This window comes from Lepidochelys olivacea (assembly GCF_965140295.1).
Source record: "Lepidochelys olivacea isolate rLepOli2 genome assembly, chromosome: 14".
NCBI classification, from domain to species: Eukaryota; Metazoa; Chordata; order Testudines; family Cheloniidae; genus Lepidochelys; species Lepidochelys olivacea.
In genome coordinates this window covers 16,449,262-16,467,258 of record NC_140424.1, presented here as the reverse complement: position 1 = coordinate 16,467,258, position 17,997 = coordinate 16,449,262, and the positions used below count along the sequence as shown (strand labels likewise).

The 17,997-nt window shown below is 44.2% G+C and overlaps 1 protein-coding gene across 5 annotated transcripts in view; it reads left to right on the top strand.

The window, feature by feature from the left end:
• PRPSAP1 (phosphoribosyl pyrophosphate synthetase associated protein 1) overlaps nucleotides 1–17,997 on the top strand; it is a 44,091-nt gene that overhangs the window by 2,307 nt on the left and 23,787 nt on the right. For 4 of the 5 annotated variants that reach the window (XM_084646991.1, XM_084646990.1, XM_084646993.1 and 1 more), the window contains 3 exons: nucleotides 974–1,085; nucleotides 12,592–12,644; nucleotides 14,959–15,025. In XM_084646991.1, coding sequence (XP_084503117.1) covers nucleotides 974–1,085; nucleotides 12,592–12,644; nucleotides 14,959–15,025 — 232 coding nt within the window. Of the gene's footprint in view, nucleotides 1–948; nucleotides 1,086–3,284; nucleotides 3,393–12,591; nucleotides 12,645–14,958; nucleotides 15,026–17,997 lie in introns of those variants that run through there. The other variant, XM_084646994.1, reaches the window with a different exon arrangement.

The window sequence follows — 17,997 nt, the reverse complement described above, 5'->3', positions numbered from 1 at the left end:
GGGCTCGCGGGGCGGCCGCAGCAGCGCCGGATCTGCCTGAGGGGACCCTCCCAGCCTGGCCTTAAAGGGACTCGCTCGCCTGACTGCCCCTCGGCAGCCCCCCTGAGCCTCGGGGCCCCTCCCTCTTACTGCCCCCAGCTCCTCCTAGGATCCTCCGCTCCCGCCACCCTATTGCTTCCCCCCCACCCCCTTGGCGGCCTAAGCGGCGCCTCACCTCGTTGCCCCTCTTAGGCGCCTCACACGCTGCCCTTTTCCTATCGGGGGGGCCTCCTGTGCTGTACTGCCCACGCTTTGGGGGTTGTTTGTGGGCTCCCTGGGGCTGTACCCCCCTCCCCCAAGGTCCCTTGGCCTCTATTGTCCGCGGGCATCTCAGCTGCCTCGGCTGAGACGCTTCCCCCCCCCCCCCGCGTCGGCTTCTCCGGGCTTGCCCCAGGGGACGCGGCCTCTCCCGCTCTCCCCCTGTCACTTGGATTTAACCCCCCGGGAGCTGCGAACTCCTCACCCTGCAGCCGCTCCCTCGGGGCGCTGTTTTCGCCTCTCCCCCCGCCCGTGTCTTGCTCCCAGCTCCAGTCCACCCATCAAAACTGGAAGCAAAAGGCCGAGCTTTCGGCTGCTCCGCGAGTTGAGTTGGGCCCCTGTACGCAAAGGGAGGAATTATTTCTTCTCCCACAGGTGGCGGGTTTTAGGGGTGGTGGACAAAAAGTTAACCTTGGGCTGCCTGGTCCCTTTTTGAGCTCCCTTTGGAGACTGCCAAGGTGGCCATCCGAGCCTGCTGCAGCTGCTGCTTTTTTATTTTATTTCCCCCCCTTTCTTTTATACGTCAAGAGCAGCGGGCTGTGGAGATCCTGGCTTGCTGAGGGCTCACCTTTCTCCCCTCCCACCCCCTAAGGGGCGGTGATAGCGGTGGTGAGGTGGAAAAGGATGCCAAGAAAGCTGTTGTTGCCTTACAAATCTGTTTTTTCTCACTTTCGAGCTCCAAGGGGTTTGCATGATTCCTTGGCAATGAATGCAGCCAGAAGTGGCTACCGGGTCTTCTCGGCGAATTCCACAGCAGCTTGCACCGAGCTGGCAAAGACGATCACAGAGTAAGTTTCCTATTTCAACTTTGTTTCTTTTCCCCCTAGTGCTCGCCATTAAAAGTTGGGAGAGGCTTGCTTCAAATTAGTTCAAAAGGACATCCTGTTAAAAATCACATTACAAAAAATCCCTTCCTTAACTACGTTACTAATCCCTCCTTACATGATTAAAACTGCCATCATTTAAAAAATCTAATTTACTTTTCCTTGTTGATGCTGACTGGCAACTAAGTTTAAATAAGGAAAGTAGACCAGTTGGTTTAACTCCTTGTAGTTAATTTCACTTTCAGGTTCCTATCACCCTGCTGCAAAGGTTGGACTGCAGCCAAGAAATACTGAGAATTTTGCGTAGACTTAATTGAAATTTGTGATGTGTGTAACTGATTTGTGGGATGCTTTTTAAAAAATATCTACTGAATTCTTTTTTGAGATACATAATTATGATTTTGCTAGTTGAAATCTTCAGCATTTACTAGAATGAGCAGTGTGCTCTGAGCTCATTCCTATTTCTTTACTAAACCCAGTAGGACGCTGGAGTGTATGCTAATAAAAAGTCAGCTACACCCACTTTTAGGAGGAGTGGAAGAGGTGGCAATGTATGCTACCCAAAAAAAAAAAAAGTTTAAGGACAGGTGTGTGCTTGTTCCTTAAGCCCACTTTCTAGACAGAATTTGGCCTTGATTTAGTGGAGAAATATTTTTAACTCCTGTTTGCTGGGATATTTAGAAGTTTATCAAAACCTAGCTACAAAATGTGCTTTTGAATATGACTGGTTTATAAAACGTAACACACACACATTTATACTTCTTTCTGTCATTTGCTTTGAGTGAAGTTGGGTTGAAATAGGATACAGTGCGTGGGAGCTTTCTGATATCAAAGTGGCTTTCCTAAAGAGTGGGCATTTGTTTATAGTTGAGCAGGGTGCAGCTGTCATCATCAAATCGGTTTTGATCTCTTCCCCACTTACTCTTAGGTTCCATTCCACAATTTATAACAAACTCAAAATTGTATGGTGGGACCCAGTGCTTGTTTTTTCAGTAATAGTGTCTTCACTAATGCACAGAGGCAGCTGGTACACCAATACTTATCTCTAGGGGATATATAACAGAGATATTGGCAAATGAAGGCGTGCTGTGAACTTGGAGTACTGACAGACATGGTAGTGGCTAGTTGAATGGCTTGTCTAGCTTGTTAAATAAACCTTGTACTGTACTTAACACAAAAAATCTCCTTTAAACTGAACGTATGGTGTGTTTGGGGTCAATGATCTTGGGTGTTCCAGGGGTGGGTGGAGATGTTGGCTTGTGTATATTTATGGGTGGAGTGCATCTTTTAAAAAGAAAAAGGTGAAATGCTTAATTTTCTCTCCACAAAGCTGTTTCTAATATTCTCAAGCATGTAGCTATACAATTCTGAGTATAAAGGTTTTGAATACTTTTTATCCTTACAAACTTTATTTTAGTGCAACGAATCGATCATGCTTTTACCAATGCCTATTCTCTTATCTTAAAAATCTCTCTCTTGAACATGGTATTCTGCAACAGCTCCTGAAGGGTGAGGAAGCAGCTTCCAAAGTCTTCAGTATTTGAATAGTAAGCAGCTGACTTGCTTCACCAGGTCTTTGGGCTTTCTTTTTTCTTTTAACAACTGAACTTTCACTGAAAGATGTAGTGGGGGATAATATAGGACCTTTCACCTTTGCAGGATTATGGCTTCCAAAGGTCAGGAAGCATAACTGTGTATGTAGCACACACTTACCAAGTTCACTTTCATCGGCTTTCTTATCTTATTTGATCAGGCAGAGATGGATGTGAGGATTTAAAGATGTCTGGAACTTCATCCTTGGATATAGGAACATAGCTGCCCCCCGAGACTATATAACCATAATCCACTGGATGGCTTCCAGTGACATTTTGAATAAAAGCCCCCTCCTTTTGTGCCTCAGCCTAACTGTATTAAATCACAGAGGTTGAGCTGTTGGTGGTATGAAGTCAATATTCTTATATGCATTCATTGTTTAAAGTGACAATCCCAAAACATATAGGTAACCCTAGGAGGAAATAGGCTCAGAGTAGTTAGAGATGGCAAAGATCTGCTGGAGTTAAGTAATAATTTTCAAAGGCAATTTCCAAGTATTCTGTACTGACTTCCCCCAATAGGTCGTGGGACCACTTCAGTATACTTGTAACATTTACCTTGTTTTTTCAGGTTCAAAAGATGCATTGCTGCTGGCTTTTCACTCACTGTGATATCCCAGCAGGCAGTCTGCTGGGAATGTCAGTCACCTTTGAATAGGGTTGGAGCAGGCTTATAAGGGTGAGTTTGTCATCTAATATTGTGTGTTTTCTTTAAAGTTTTTTTTTTGTGTGTGTGTGGCCCTTTAGAATAAGATTTAAAAGAACTTTAAAACAACACGCAATATTAGGAAAGAGTGACTTAACTGTACTCCCCATATGCAAGCTCTGTCACTCTTCATTTGTGCAGAGAATGAGCCCAGCAGAATTGATTATCATGCTGGATTATCACACTAAGTGGGAGCCAGCAATTAAAATTGGACTTGGGGGGAGGGGGAGGTAGATGGTCTGGGAAGTGTGTGGAGTCTGCATATTGCAACCGGTAAAATCAGGAGGTAAGTGAACTTTGGAAATGTGGTGAAATATCCCTTGAATCTATTCAGGGCATTCAGTACCTAATCTACAAATTAAGATGTATTTAACCTGCAAATATTCACCTTAGGATCTATGTTTTAACTCTTCCACTAAGAGTAGTGGAAGTACATGAGTAGTCCCACTTTATATTCTCCTGCAGTTTAGAAAATGTGAGGAATATTTCAAAAGATTAAATGTTAAGCATCTGGCTATTTCTCTCAAGAATGAAACTCTCAAGGTTCAAATACCCACTTTATGCACTCCTAGCAAGTTTAGAGTTTTAAGATCCTCCGCTACTGACACCTACATTGCTAATGTATGATGGGTGAGTAAATGACAGATTTAGCTTTAACTTTGAATTTCCATAACTTTTGATTGGCTTATGTTTGACAGTGCTGGAGCTAAGCATATGCTGTATCATGAATGACTTAATATCTTGCAAAACTTCCTTTTTAAACAACACAGACACTTCAGTTACATAGCACAACTCTGCCCTCCCTTCCCTCCCCAAGCTATCCCATAGACTCTCCTGCATCTCAGATAAACTTGTGGGTTTTTTTTTTACTGTTGGGTTTGTTGTTGTTTTTTTTTTTTTAATCCCTTTCCCTTACTGATGTCACATTGTTGCTAGGAGGATCTGTGTAGCCTGATTATAAGCCTCCTTTGGAAAATACCAATTTTTGTAAGACAGACGGTTCCTTGACCATTGCAGCTCTAGTGGGCACTGCATTCAGATGTAGTAACATCTGCTCTGCGAACAAAACAGTTTAAATATAGGAGCAGCACAGATGCACTTGGATCTCGTTCTCTGATTGCAGAATGTATTTCATACAGAGGATACAAATGCTATGTACCACTCACCACGCTTAGCTGAGAGGAGGAGTTGAAGTCTACTAATGCCTACCAAATGCATGAGAATGCCAGTGTGTTCTGGAACATGGTACTACTATTAACCTTGTGCATACTGCAGGAGGGTGTGTGTGTGTAATATAAAATATATAAGCATTCATTTGGCTCGAAGTATGGAAAATAATGGGGATCTAACGATGGAAAGAAAATTGTGAGCATAAACAGAATGGACTAATAAGGATAGGATTAAAAATGGGCGTTCTGATCTTTGTGTGATCATAATGAGCCCTGTACACCACTCCTTTAAACCAGAGAAGTGCTCCTAGCTCATGAGAAACTCTCTTTAGCTGAAGAAGGAGGCAGTACTATTGGGTTCCTGGAAAAAGCTGTGTCCAGCCCTCCTTGCAGGGATCTCTTGGAGAAGACCAAAGCAAAAGAGTGGATGATGTGAGGGAATCGGAGTACAGACCCACAGGGCTGCTAGTTTCATGCTCCCTGGCCTCTGTGTGCCGCCTGTCTTTATATGTCCCAGAGTGGAAGGAGTAGGGAACAGCACGCACTCTCCTTCATGCTAAAACATGAAGACTCACTGCAGGACAGTACCAAATCTTGAAGAATAAAACTGCATTGGAGCCCTGGACAAAAGGAGGTAAACTCATAACTGAAGGATGGCAGGCGGTGTCAGGAAAGAATGTAAAATGAGTGCAGCATTGTTTTTTGCTGGAATGTTGTCACTGCACAGCCTGGAGTATAGGATTTTGAGGCACCTTGAGAGGGAGTTTCTGGGTGACTTGGGTGGAGTTAGTAGTTTTACCAAACAGGAATTTATTTTGGATAATGTCTCTCTGCTTGCTTTCTCTCTCACATTAGAGGAGATTCACTCATAAGTAATAGACTGGAAAAGGTAAGGGAGTATCTGCATAACATATGCTAATGGTTCAGCTGTTTGATTATCATCCTGACTAGAACGAATGATGCCCGCAAGGCTTCATACTGAGAGGTGCTGAGCACCTGCAGCTTCTGATATTTGAGTGGAAGTTGCAGGTGCTTAGCTTCTTTCAAGTCTGCAGTTATGTATAGAGCCCTGTGGGGATACAAAAATTTGGATCCACACCAGCACCCTCTAGAGCAGCAGTTCTCAAACTGTGGGTTGGGACCCTGTTTTAATGGGGTCATCGGGGCTGGCATTAGACTTGCTGGGTCCTGGGGCTGAAGCCCAAGCCCCACTGCCTGGGGTGGAAGGGCTCACGTTATAGGCCCCCTGCCCGGGGCTGAAACCCTTGGGCTTTGGCCCCGGGGCGGTGGGGCTTGGGTGGGCTCAGACTTCGGTCCCTCCTCCTGGGGTCGTGCAGTAATTTTTGTTGTCAGATGTGTGTCACGGTGCAATGAAGTTTGAGAACTGCTGCTCTAGAGGGCATGCTCAACAGGGCATCAGTAGTTTCAGGGGCTCCATGGGCCCTGAGGGGCAGAAGCCTGGAGCCCTGGTGTAGGGGTGGGGCTGGAGCCCTACGGGAGGACCCCCTGAAATGACCCCAATTAAGACCTGCTGTGCTAGAGCTGTGCATGGATTAAAAAATATTGGATTGGATCTGCAAAGATGGTAAACAATACAGCTGCATCCATGGATATAAAGCAGATATCTGTGAATTTGCTAGGCTCTAGTTATGTGAGGAGGGAAAAGCCAGGTTTGTATCCTTGATAATAGGCCTTACTCAGATATGTGAGCTGCTCACATGAAACCTAATCTCTGTGTGTATAGTAGGAAAAGTATCTACTGTTTGTCCTTCCCCTTTCACCCATTCAAAATCAAGAGAAATCAGACAACTTGTTGCAGGGTTGCTGTTGCACTAGGAAGAATGGCTGACTGTAGAGTGTATTTAAAAGTTTTACAGGAGGCAGCTCATGCCCAGGCTATGGTTTCTTTGCCCTTGCTATCGTGGTCGTAGGGCACAGTCACTCCTATTCAGTCAGCCCAAGCATGGTCTACAACCCATAGTGTAGCACTCCAGGCAATTTTGAACAAACTGTTGCCTTTTTTGGTGTCTCACTGAGTAGAGGCTAATGAAGAAGTGGTGTCACCAGAAGGTCAATGCCAGGATGAAATTATATCCTGGTTGGGAGGTTTCAACTGCAAATATAAACAGCATTTTCTGTTTAATTTCAGTGTTAAATCCTGATTTTTCATTGAGGCTTGAATGTAAATTATGTTGAGATAATTTTGCATGTGCATTTGGTATCTGGCATAGAGTGGAGGAAGCAAATGTAGTAGGTATAATCTTCACCATGCTAACTCATCTGTGAAGAGTCTTTGTACACCTAATTATAAAAAATGAAGAAAACTCCCAATTATAACCTGTTGCTAGTGGTAAGAACCTGTATTGTTTTGCCTGGTCATATAGATGAAGTACCATCAAGCCAAGGCTGTATTTTCTTGTCTCAGTCGTTACTGTTTTATCGGGCACAATTGTGCAGGGTGCTTCACAGAAGACAGCTACAACCCCTGCCTGAAAGAGTTTAAAATCTGAATTGTAAGTAAGACTGTACGAAATGTGTGGAGAGGAGTCCACCATGCTGTTAGTTTAAAATATCTTCAGTACACTCTAGAAAGAAAGGGAAATTTGTACTCTGCAGTGCTGCAGAATTCATCCCGTGCTGCAGAGTTGTTCTCCAGAATCTCAGCTCTCACTTTAAAAACAAAACAAAAAACCCTCAAATGTGAACCTAGCATAAACCAATGTGATGGTGTCTGCCTGAGTTTGGAGAAGTCCTGAAACAGCTGAGAGGTGTGAACTGCCACATTCTATCTCAGTCAGGGCTCCATGGACTCCATGATACTCTGGTTGTGCAATTCGACATTTTCCTACAATTCCACAAAGATCAGTGTCTTCGTTGCAGAATTTGCCATTTTGCTGTAACCAGGCATCTAACATCTTGTTTTGTGTGTCTGCCCTTCTGGGATCTGCTCTCCATCTTCCAGCACAAGGGGGAATTAACTGGATTACTGCATGCTCCCTGCACTGTTCCATGGAGCGAGGCAGCAGAGGTTCACCTTGTAGCCAAGAACTGGGGAGCCAAAATTGTAGGCTGATGAGTTGAATTGCTTGGAGAAATGTGCAGCAGCCAAGGCAGGGACCCGGGGAGGTGAGCTGCTGATGCTGGCTACAAGATTCTTGCTTCCCTGACGCATCTTGGGAGGGAGGTTGTGCGACGAGTAACCTGGACAACACTGGGGGAGCTGATGCCTGGAAAATGGGCCAGGCCACCTGCACAGCATAGCAAAGAAGCCCATTCTTAAAAATAATAACATCATCAATGAATATTTTCAATTCTGAGCCGTTGAGGATGAGAATGGAGGGTATTCCAGAGTATTGGAATAAATTCACATTGCTACTAAAAGTAGGGGTTGTTGTCACAAAGTTGTAGATGGGGGATTTGGTACCGTCTTGTCATGGAGTTAACAGGGCCTTGACTGTAGCATTTACACTGCAATTAAACACCATGGCTGTCCTCTGTCAGCTGGCTTGGGCTATGGGGGCTGTAAAATTGAGGTGTAGATGTTCAGGCTCATGCTGGAGCCTGTGCTTTGGGACCTCAACAACCCTGCATCTCCAAGTGCCTTTCCCCCTTATGACTGGAGGGGTGTTAATGAGCTACTTCACCTTGAATGGTCCCTTGAAATGTATTATCTACTTATGCTAAACAATCTGTTCTACTTTGTATTTAGCTGTGACACTGAGTATGTTTCCCAGGCCTGAAGAAGAGCTCTGTATAAGCTCAGAAACTTGTCTATCTCACCGACACAAGTTGGTCCAGTAAAAGATATTACCTCACCCACCTTGTCTTTCTAACTATAAGTTTATTCCGTAAGGCCATATTCTACCCTGGACCTTTGTGCAAACCTCCTGTTGACATAAATGATAGTAAGTAATTCTGTGGAATTCAGTCTTCTCCAGAGGGAATCTGACATCGCCCTTGCCCCGCCTCTGCCTTTAAGGGGTAAACAAGCAACTGATAGAACCCTGATCTAGTCAAGGCTGTTATCAGCATCCTTTTAGGACAGAGCTGAAAACTGAGGTTTTAACTACACAAGTGTGCACAAACTGATTTTAGTAAATCAGTGTAACTCCTTTGTGTAGAAACACTTAAACCAATTTAGAGTACTTTATATCAACTCGGTTTAAGTAATAAAGGCCTGAATCTGCCTGAACTGCCTAGATTTTATGAAACCATTGGCTGGTGGGCTCTGTACACAATCACTGCAGATCAGGTGTCTGTCTACTGAGAAAAAGCTGTACAAATAATAATCCATGTATAAAAAAAGGTAACTTGAAATGCAACTCTTGCTTTCTCCAGTGTTTTTGAGCAGTCAGTGCTTTAGGGCAGGGATCAGCAACCTTTGGCCCACGGCCCACAAGGGTAAGCCCCCGGCGAGCTGGGCCAGTTTGTTTACCTGCCGCGTCCGCAGGTTTGGCCGATTGCAGCTCCCACTGGCTGTGGTTCTTCGCTCCAGGCCAATGGGGGCTGTGGGAAGTGGCGCAGCCCGAGGGGTGTTCTGGCTGCCGCTTCCCACAGTCCCCGATGGCCTGGGACAGCGAACTGTGGCCAGTGGGAGCCATGATCGGCCGGACGTGGCAGGTAGACAAACCGGCCCAGCCTGCTGGGGGCTTACCCTGGCAGGCTGCGAGCCAAAGTTTGCCGATCCCTGCTTTGGGGTTTGTGGGCTGATGACAGTATCCACAAGTGTGTTCTCAATACTTTTACTTGTCCTGTTATCTAAACCCGAGCTGCGCCAATTCAGTTACACTGAAAGTTGACTCTGTGGCCTTCACTTGTTCAGAGAAGTAACTTGCCTTCTTTTAGCCTCTTATTTCAGCAGCACAGAACCTAGCTTGCATCGTCTACTCTATTATTAATTCTGAAGCATCAGGCTCTTGTTTCCTGCTCTGCGTAACTGGGTTCTTGCCAGTGCAATCTCTCAAAGCATTGCAGACCTTCTCTTTATTTATCTTACACTATGCAGTGTTGAATCTGCCACTTTCCAAATGGCATTTTGCTAAGATCTTTCCAGCTAAAGTATTTTAAAGGCTTCCCGTAAGCTTAGATTGCTCACTGTCCTTAGATCAGTGGTTGGCTACAGGTGTCTGGGTGACAGTCTCTTTTAGCAGAACACCTTTTCCAAATGGAGAAAGCAGAATAAATTGCCTGCTTGTGAAGTTGGAATTTATGTATCTCCAAAAAATGGTTAAGAATTTCTGTGTGCTCATGGAGGAAAGAGCTTGCATTTTTAGGCATCTTTTTTTTCCAATGCTTTGTGTTTGTTTTTGGTTTTTTTGTTCTCTAGATTTTGAGCTGAATCTCTCAGTAGCAGGCCAAACTTCCATGGTTTTACGTTTCTGGCTTTGTGGTCAGGAGGGCTGCAGAATCCCATCAGGCTACAAAATGGAAGCTAATGCTCTTCAGGCCTTTCAACTGAAGGACTTGCATTTGCTGTGACAGCCTGACAGCGATCCGTTCAGGTTTATCAGAGCTTGGCTGTGCATAGCAAGCTGCCGGCTTTCATTTGAAGCAGTGATACTTAGAAGGGAGCTACCTTGTTATTGGGTGACAGACTTTGCTAGGTGACTGTAGGCTGCTGTGTCCCTTCCACTAGGAGTCGGGTCCTATGTCTTGTCTGCCTGCACTTTTAAGCAGTTAGCATACCCCACTGGATAGGACAAGGAACTGGGATTAATCTCTGGATTCTATTCCTGGTTCTGCTTCTGACTAGTACTAAGAGTGCCATGGGAAAGTTACTTAAACTCTCTGCCTCAGTTTCCCAATCTGTAAAATAGGGATAAGGGATATCTTCTTTGTAAAGTACTTCAATATGCATGGTTGAAAAGCAATGTAATAGCAATACGTGTGGACCCTCGGCAGTAATAAAAAGTGGAGACATTCACCTTCCTTTTCTACCCTTTAATAATACTACAGACTGATAGTACCACCTAGTGTCCTTCAAATGAGATAGTAAACAGAACTCCCTTGTGCCCAATGCAGGTGGCAGTTTAAAATCCAAATAACAGCCACAGAGTAGGTGAAAACCACAGTATCCTAGCCACCAGCTCCTTTTCAGTACATTTCTGGCTATATGTGACCTTTTGCAGACTAAGCCATTTTTAGACACTTGAGCACCTTATAAATGAATGTCTGCACCATCACTGCACTTAGCTGTGTAGGATGAGGTGGTGGTTAATTATGGTATCTTTTCTAGCTGTAGGTCAGTTGCAATAAAAATTGTGGCTAGAACAGGCTTGTAACACAAGGTGAGGATAATTATATGTTCTCAAAAATAAGCTTTATTTTGAGGTTTGTTTCCTAACTGAAATATTTATGCATGTGCCTACGTTCTTTGTATTTATATAAGGATCCATGAAACTAACAGGAAAACCCATGTGTTAAAAGAATGTATTTACTAGACTCAAAACTACAACTGGTAATTCAGTGAATAATCCTTTTAATTGAAAAGGCTATGAATATTCGGGGCTCAATCTAACTACCCTGTGACTCAGCTGAGATGAAACACACACTTGTGCAGAATAGAGCATCTACATGTCATTGAGATCTTAGCTGAACATTCTAGATGAATTACATCTGTAATCAGATATCTTTTAAACAAATTATCTTTTAGTATAGTTAAATTTTAAATACAGCAAATTAATTTGGAAATATGTTAAATACACACACACAATGTAATGAAACCTACTTCATAAAACAATGGAGTCCTTTAAGGGTATGTCTACACTGCAGTAAAAACTTGCCACACAGCAGCTGCTGGTTTGGGTTAGCTGTCTGGGGTGTGAGGCTGTAAAATTGCAGTATAGACACTTGATTGTTGGCTGGAGACCAGGCTCTAAGGCACTGACTGGGAGAGTGCCAGGGCCTGGGCTCTAGCCCAAGCCCAAACATCTACACTCCAGTTTTGTGGCCCCACAGCCTGAGCCAGCTGGCCCAGGCTTTTACTGCAGTGTCAACATACCCCAAGAGGCTTGTTAAAAGGATCTTTAGTATATAACAGTAGGTAGAATTCTAACAGTTATGCTTTGTATTCTGTGTATCTGTACATAAAAAATAGATGCCTTTAATTGACGACTACTTCTTGCTAATGGACGGTTTTAGTTTTATGTATTTCTGACATCAGAAAAATGTAAAAAGTAATCTGAAAAATCAAAAAACTTGATTTGAAAATGAAACCAATCCAGACAGGTGAGTGGGACCCTAGAAGGATGGCAAGGGAAGATGAGAGACGCTGGGTCAGTGGGGTGAATTTTTAAAAGTGTGTTAATGTGTTGCGAAGAAGCACATAAACTCAATGTACAGTTCTATTCTGAGATTCAAATCTCCTAACTCTGGGTTTTTTCATAGACCCCAGTGTGGGTATTGATCTTATGTGCAGTTGGGGCAGGTATAGTAGGTCAGTAATAAGGAATGTGTACAAAACTCTTGCAGTCATTTGGGTTCTATCCCATTTTATTTTAAAATATGTATTTTCTGGCTGAGAGTACACTTTATTCTATACCATTGGAGATATAGCATCTGATCTGAAAAGACTGACTATTCTTGGTATATCATTAATCTGCAGCCAAACAGTCTGCCCCAGTACTGCTTCTGCCTCCTACCACACTGTATAATATTAAAGTAAACAAGTTACTTGGCAGGGGAATGATGGTAGCATTCTTGAAGAGACTAGATAATTTGTATAGCCTTTTTTAATACCTTCACAAGTAAAGAGCTTTGAGTCACACTTAATACACTTGGCTTTTAAAATGAATGTCTTAATTTGAACATTGCAGCTTGCATTTTTGTACTAAATTCTCCATTTGGTAATTTGATAAATGATTTACACATGCTGTAATTTTTATTTGACACTGTATAAGGTGAAGCTTCATATGGTGAGCCATTTAATGCCTCAGAACACCAGTGCTTTAGAAAACAAACCAATTTAATCTATTTTTAACCCTCTCCTCCCCCCTTTTTATCAGGCGTCTTGGTGTTGAGTTGGGAAAATCTGCGGTGTACCAGGAAACCAATGGAGGTGAGTCAGTGTTACTGTGCTTGCAAGCCTGTCTCACTATTACATTTAGAAATCTGCTGACCAAACTTGTGTAATAAGGGACTAGGTAACAGAGAAATATTATAGGGAAAAGGATGATCGTGTGTTTTTAAGTCAGGAGATCATTCCTGTTCCTGCCTCTGCTAAACTTCCTGTATGACCTTAGGCAAGTCATTAAATTGGTCCGTGCCTCAGTTTCCCCATCTATACAAGACTGGATGATCTCTCTACCAGCGCTGTCATCTCAGTCTAGAGAATGCAAATTCAAAGAGTTACTCAAAGAGGGCCCTAGAAGTTGCATAAGAATGGCCATTCTGGGTGAGACCGATGGTCCATTTAGCCCAGTATCCTGTCTTCCCACAGTGGCCAATGCCAGGTGCTTCAGAGGGAATGAACAGAACAGGTAATCGTTAAGTGGTCCATCCCCTGTCACCCATTCCCAGCTTCTGGCAAGTAGAGGCTAGGCATTAGGAACACTTCAGAGCATGGTTTTGCATTCCTGCCCATCCTGGCTAATAGACCTTGCTGGACCTGTCCTCTGTGAATTATCTAGTTCTTCTTTGAACCATGTTCAACTTTATCTCTTATTTAAATGTATTTGAGCACCTGTCTTCAGATATCTGAGTGCTTTGTTGAAACAAATGTGTGTGTTGGCTGAAAACAGCCCAATGGCCTAGCTGTAATTTCAGTTCTCCACTGCCATTTGTACAGAGGAGTAAGTAGTAACAGGAGGAATGACTGAAGTGGAAGTCTATACAATGAATTTCAAAACAGGCAAGGGACTCTGATGGACAGTTAGAAAAAAGGATCCCATCTGAAAATTACTTGTCTGTTAGGGAGCCTGGCCCAAACCAGATTGAAATGGAGCAAGGACCACCCAGCAGACCTCAGTTGCCTTGTGGTACATAGAATGATATACAGTGTTATAGCTACCTCCAGTCCTAGGACAATTAAATGTTTTATATGTCAGCAATAAGACCTTGCCGCCTGTCTGTTGGCTTGCTTATTTGCCACAACAGTGAAGAATGTTCAGCCAGTTTTGCATTGAAACGCCCCAAGAAGAGGTTATCATCACTGGGTGCTGATTCAGTCCTGAGCAGTCAAAATATGGATATTTTAAGCTATTGGGATTTTAGTTGCTGCCCTTATACAGTTATAGAGCATCATCCGGAACACCTTGTGCTTTCAGGTTTTGCTCTTCAATCTGTGCAGTCTGCCATTCTAACTTATGGAGACTGATTGATTGAGTCTTTCTGCATGAGTCTTGGCTCATGCTCGCTGTCTTTTGAGTTTACTGTGATATAACCTTTTAAATCGGGACATTTGCTTCAGGGTACAGATCCATCCTTCATCACTGCACTGCAAATCATTAATCTCTTTGAGCTAAATCCCTTTAAGTTATCACAATTGCCCAAATAATTGGACTTTGAATTTCACAACCTGCTGAATCTGCCCCATCTTTCTCTCCCCTTCCCACCAACTTAGCCTCTTATTTTATCATGAATGTATGGAAACGGAATGCTTGAAAAGTCTTCATACCCTAGTAGTATTGTTCTGGCTTGAAGAGCTGGTTCACTAGTTGGCTTATTGTAACTTGAAACTTGAGTGGCGAGGGAGAAATGGTTTAAGTGGAGACTCTGATTTCTGACCTGAAACTCTCTCTCTCCAATTGGGGGAGAGTGTCTGCTTGCTTCAAAAGCAAAACAAAAGATACATTCTGACTTTGAATTCTGCACTGCATGCTATTGTTTACTAGCCTGTAAGCACAGAGCTGATCTCGCCCTAAGATATAGAAGGGCTTATTCCCCGTTCATAAAATGCTGTAGACTGTTACATGTTTGATATTTCTTTGTTCACTGAGTGTGGTGTTGACAGCGATCATCAGCAAGAGAAAGGAAATAGAAAACCTCCTTACAGATTTATGCTGCTTTGGAGGTGAAACAACCTGTAGGAGTTGAGTAGTTCTCTGCCTGCCTCCCCCCACTCCCATGTAAAGTTATTGCAGTTCAGTCTAATTCTCCGTCTATTTTTACATCCCATTGTAACTACAAATATCTCATTGCTACATCATGCAAACTCCTTGGTTCCCAAGAGCAGCCTTCTGGAAAATCCAGCCGACTCACTTGTTTATGATATGTAAATTTTCTCTGGGTAGATTGAGTGGGTTTTAAAACTCCATTGCTTTATCTGGCCCTTATTCCTGACCTGCTGGGAAAAAGGTGCGATTAATGTGCTCCGTTATCTGCTTCATTCCCAAGCAGCAGCTTAGGGCTGACTATTTTTCTGTCATCTTCAGAAACAAGAGTTGAAATAAAAGAATCTGTCCGGGGCCAAGATATCTTCATTATACAGACAATACCCAGGTAGGTACTTTCTGGCTTAATTTAAATCTGTGATCATGAGGATCCCGTCCACTGGAGTGTGCTTTGAATTTCCAGCTTAGCAGATTTGTTCTGAGGTTTTGTATCTACTTGCCACCATAATCGTGTGTTTTTTACCAGTGCTGCTGCCTTGATGTCCATTGCTGTTGGGAGGGTGGTGTTTTGCTGTCAAAATTCCCAGTGGATCGCACCACAATCAGCTGAGAAGCTTTTAATCGGATAGGCTAAGTGTGCCACTTCAGGCAACAACAAATAAAACTGATGGCTGTGAATGAAAACTTCTCTGTTCTGTGCTATGTAGTCCCTACAGACTCTATTGCTCAGTGATTTTGATTGGAACTTCCATTTCAGGATGTGTAATTTCCTCTGCCTTCCAATTACCAAGCAGCAGAGCTAGCAACGAAAGGGGCTGTTGCTTTCGTTACAAGTAGAATTACTCTTTCCTTTCCTTTGATTGTAATGATATGAAACTGAATTCATGTTGAAGCTCTGACTGCTTCCTGTGCTTCCACGCCACTGTACCATTCCATTCTGGCTCTTAGGTAGACCTTAGGGTAGCGGTGGCAAACTATGGCCAGGGGGCTGCATCCAGCCCTTCAGACGTTTTAATCCGGCCCTGGAGCTCCTGCCAGGGAGTGGGGTCCAGGGCTTGCCCCTGCTCTGCACGGCTCCCAGAAGCAGCAGTATGTCCCCGCTCTGGCTCCTACATGTAGGGGCAGCCAGGGGGCTCCGCACAGCAGCCCCTGCAGCTCCCATTGGCAGAGCCGCCTGGCTGCGCCTCCACGTAGGAGCCGGAGCCAGAACATGCCGCTGTTTCCTGGAGCTGCTTGAGGTAAGTGCTGCCTGGAGCCTGCGCCCCTTACCCCCTCCAGTGCCCCACCCTCTGTCCCAGCCCTGATCCCCCTCCTGCCCTCCGAACCCCTCAGTCTCACCCTTCTGCACCCCAGAGCCCGCACCACCAGCCGGAGCCCCTACCCCCGACCCACACCCCTGCCACAGTCTGGAGCTCCCTCCTGCACACTGAACTCATTTCTGGCCTCACCCCAGAGCCCGCACCCCCAGCTGGAGCCCTCAACCCCTCCCGCACCCCAACCCCCAATTTCGTGAGCATTTATGGCCTGCCATACAATTTCCATACCCAGATGTGGCCCTTGGGCCAAAAGTTTGCCCACCCCTGCCTTGGGGCATGCCTCCTCAGGTCAGTCTACTTGTTCTCTAGGTTGGGCTGTACTGGCTTTGGGTTAGGAGGGCAAAGAAATACTGAAAGTCATGATGGGCTTAGAAAACCATCCGCTACCCTGAGAATCTTGCTTGATTCTGGTAGAATAGGTGGATAGATGAAGTGTCAGCGAAGGCAAAGAGCTGAGTTTGAAAGTGGGCACTCATTGCTGGTTTCTTGCCAAATGATTAATGCAGTCAGTGAAAATCAGTGCTGGAGTATTAAAAACAAGTAGTTGCAGCTAGGTCTCATACTAATCTTTAAAGATGCAAAATTACCAGAGGTGAATATTGCATTGTTATTGGCTAGCAAAGTGAGAAAACTCATGTGCTTTCAGGGCTTTTCCCCAAGTTGCACATTCTGTTATTGCTCTGCTCACCAGCACTTAAGAACAAATTGATGGTGGAACATCTTGTGAGCAGAAGCCTTTTCCAGTCTTCTCTGCAAACACAGTCCATGTACTAAACAAGTCCAAACTCATCCCCTTCCTAAGGCTTGGCTTCATTAATAAAAATATCAATGACAATATAAGATCAGCTTGAATCTTTTTCCCAGGATTGGCTGCTCTGAGGGGTCCTTTCTCAAAACTATTCAGCCTATACCTTAGATAGTCTATTCCCAGAAAAACTATTCTCACATCACATACATACAGGTGAAGAAATGTCTCCTCTCCGATTGATTGATCAGACCCCCTGTTTTTCCCCAGCAGGATCAAAACCTGCTAATAGAATGGGGGTGTTCGGGCAAACACTGCTGATTATGTAAATCTGAGACAGATGAGGGATTTTAGTCAGGGAAATGATAAATCAAAATTTGAGTAGGCAGTAAATTTAGGAGAAAACACGAATGTCTCACTAATTGCTGTCAAGTTGTTCAGAATTTTGCCCTTCCCCAGACCTGACTTGATCATTCCTGTCTAAAAAATCTCTGCTCTTTTATCTTTGAATGAGTGTTGAAAGGGCTTGGCCTCCAAATGAGCAGCCACTGTGATGCAGACAAGGTTCTTTATTCTTCAGCTTCATGTGTGCTTCACTGCATTGCTTAGAGAGGACAAGCTGAAGGTTGTCTCCATTCTGCAGTAGATTTTAAGTCGGCCAACTGGAGTGTGAGGAGAGGAAGTGAATGGATTATTGTTTTGCAACTTCCCATCTTGACAGACTCTTCAGCAGCACAAAACTTGATATTAAAATATTGTTCAACTACTATGGAATCATGCTGTAAGCAGTAAAGATGGAAGAGTTGATAATAAATTGAGATACCAGAAGTGAAGGTAGTGGGGTGTGAATGGAATGAGCTCCCTGGCTCCAAGAATGTTGTTAAATGTTGCATAGTAGAATCTCTCTTCTGTTGAGCCAGTTGTTTAGCCATGTCACTGGGTGCTCTGATCCTCCGCCTCCTGGCTGCATCTGGGGATTAGCTCTGCCAGGCCAACATCCCTTCCTGCAGCTGCACTCTGTCACTCTGTGTTTTGTGCTTTCGGGACACAACTTGTCCTGCTTCGTGGCTTGACTCGCTGGCCAGGTCCCTGTAGTTTTCCCTTCCAGGGCAGGCTGCGTTCTCAAAGTCTCTTGAGACCCACTGTCCCAGACAGTCTTCCCTTTCACTGCCCCATAATGGTGCCACTTCCCCAGTGTCTGGCAGAGGAAGCCAGGCCTGCCAACTACACTGGGTTCCACCCTAGAGACTCTGCACAGACCTTGACTACTTGTTGTTGTAATCTTAAGCCTTGCTGCTG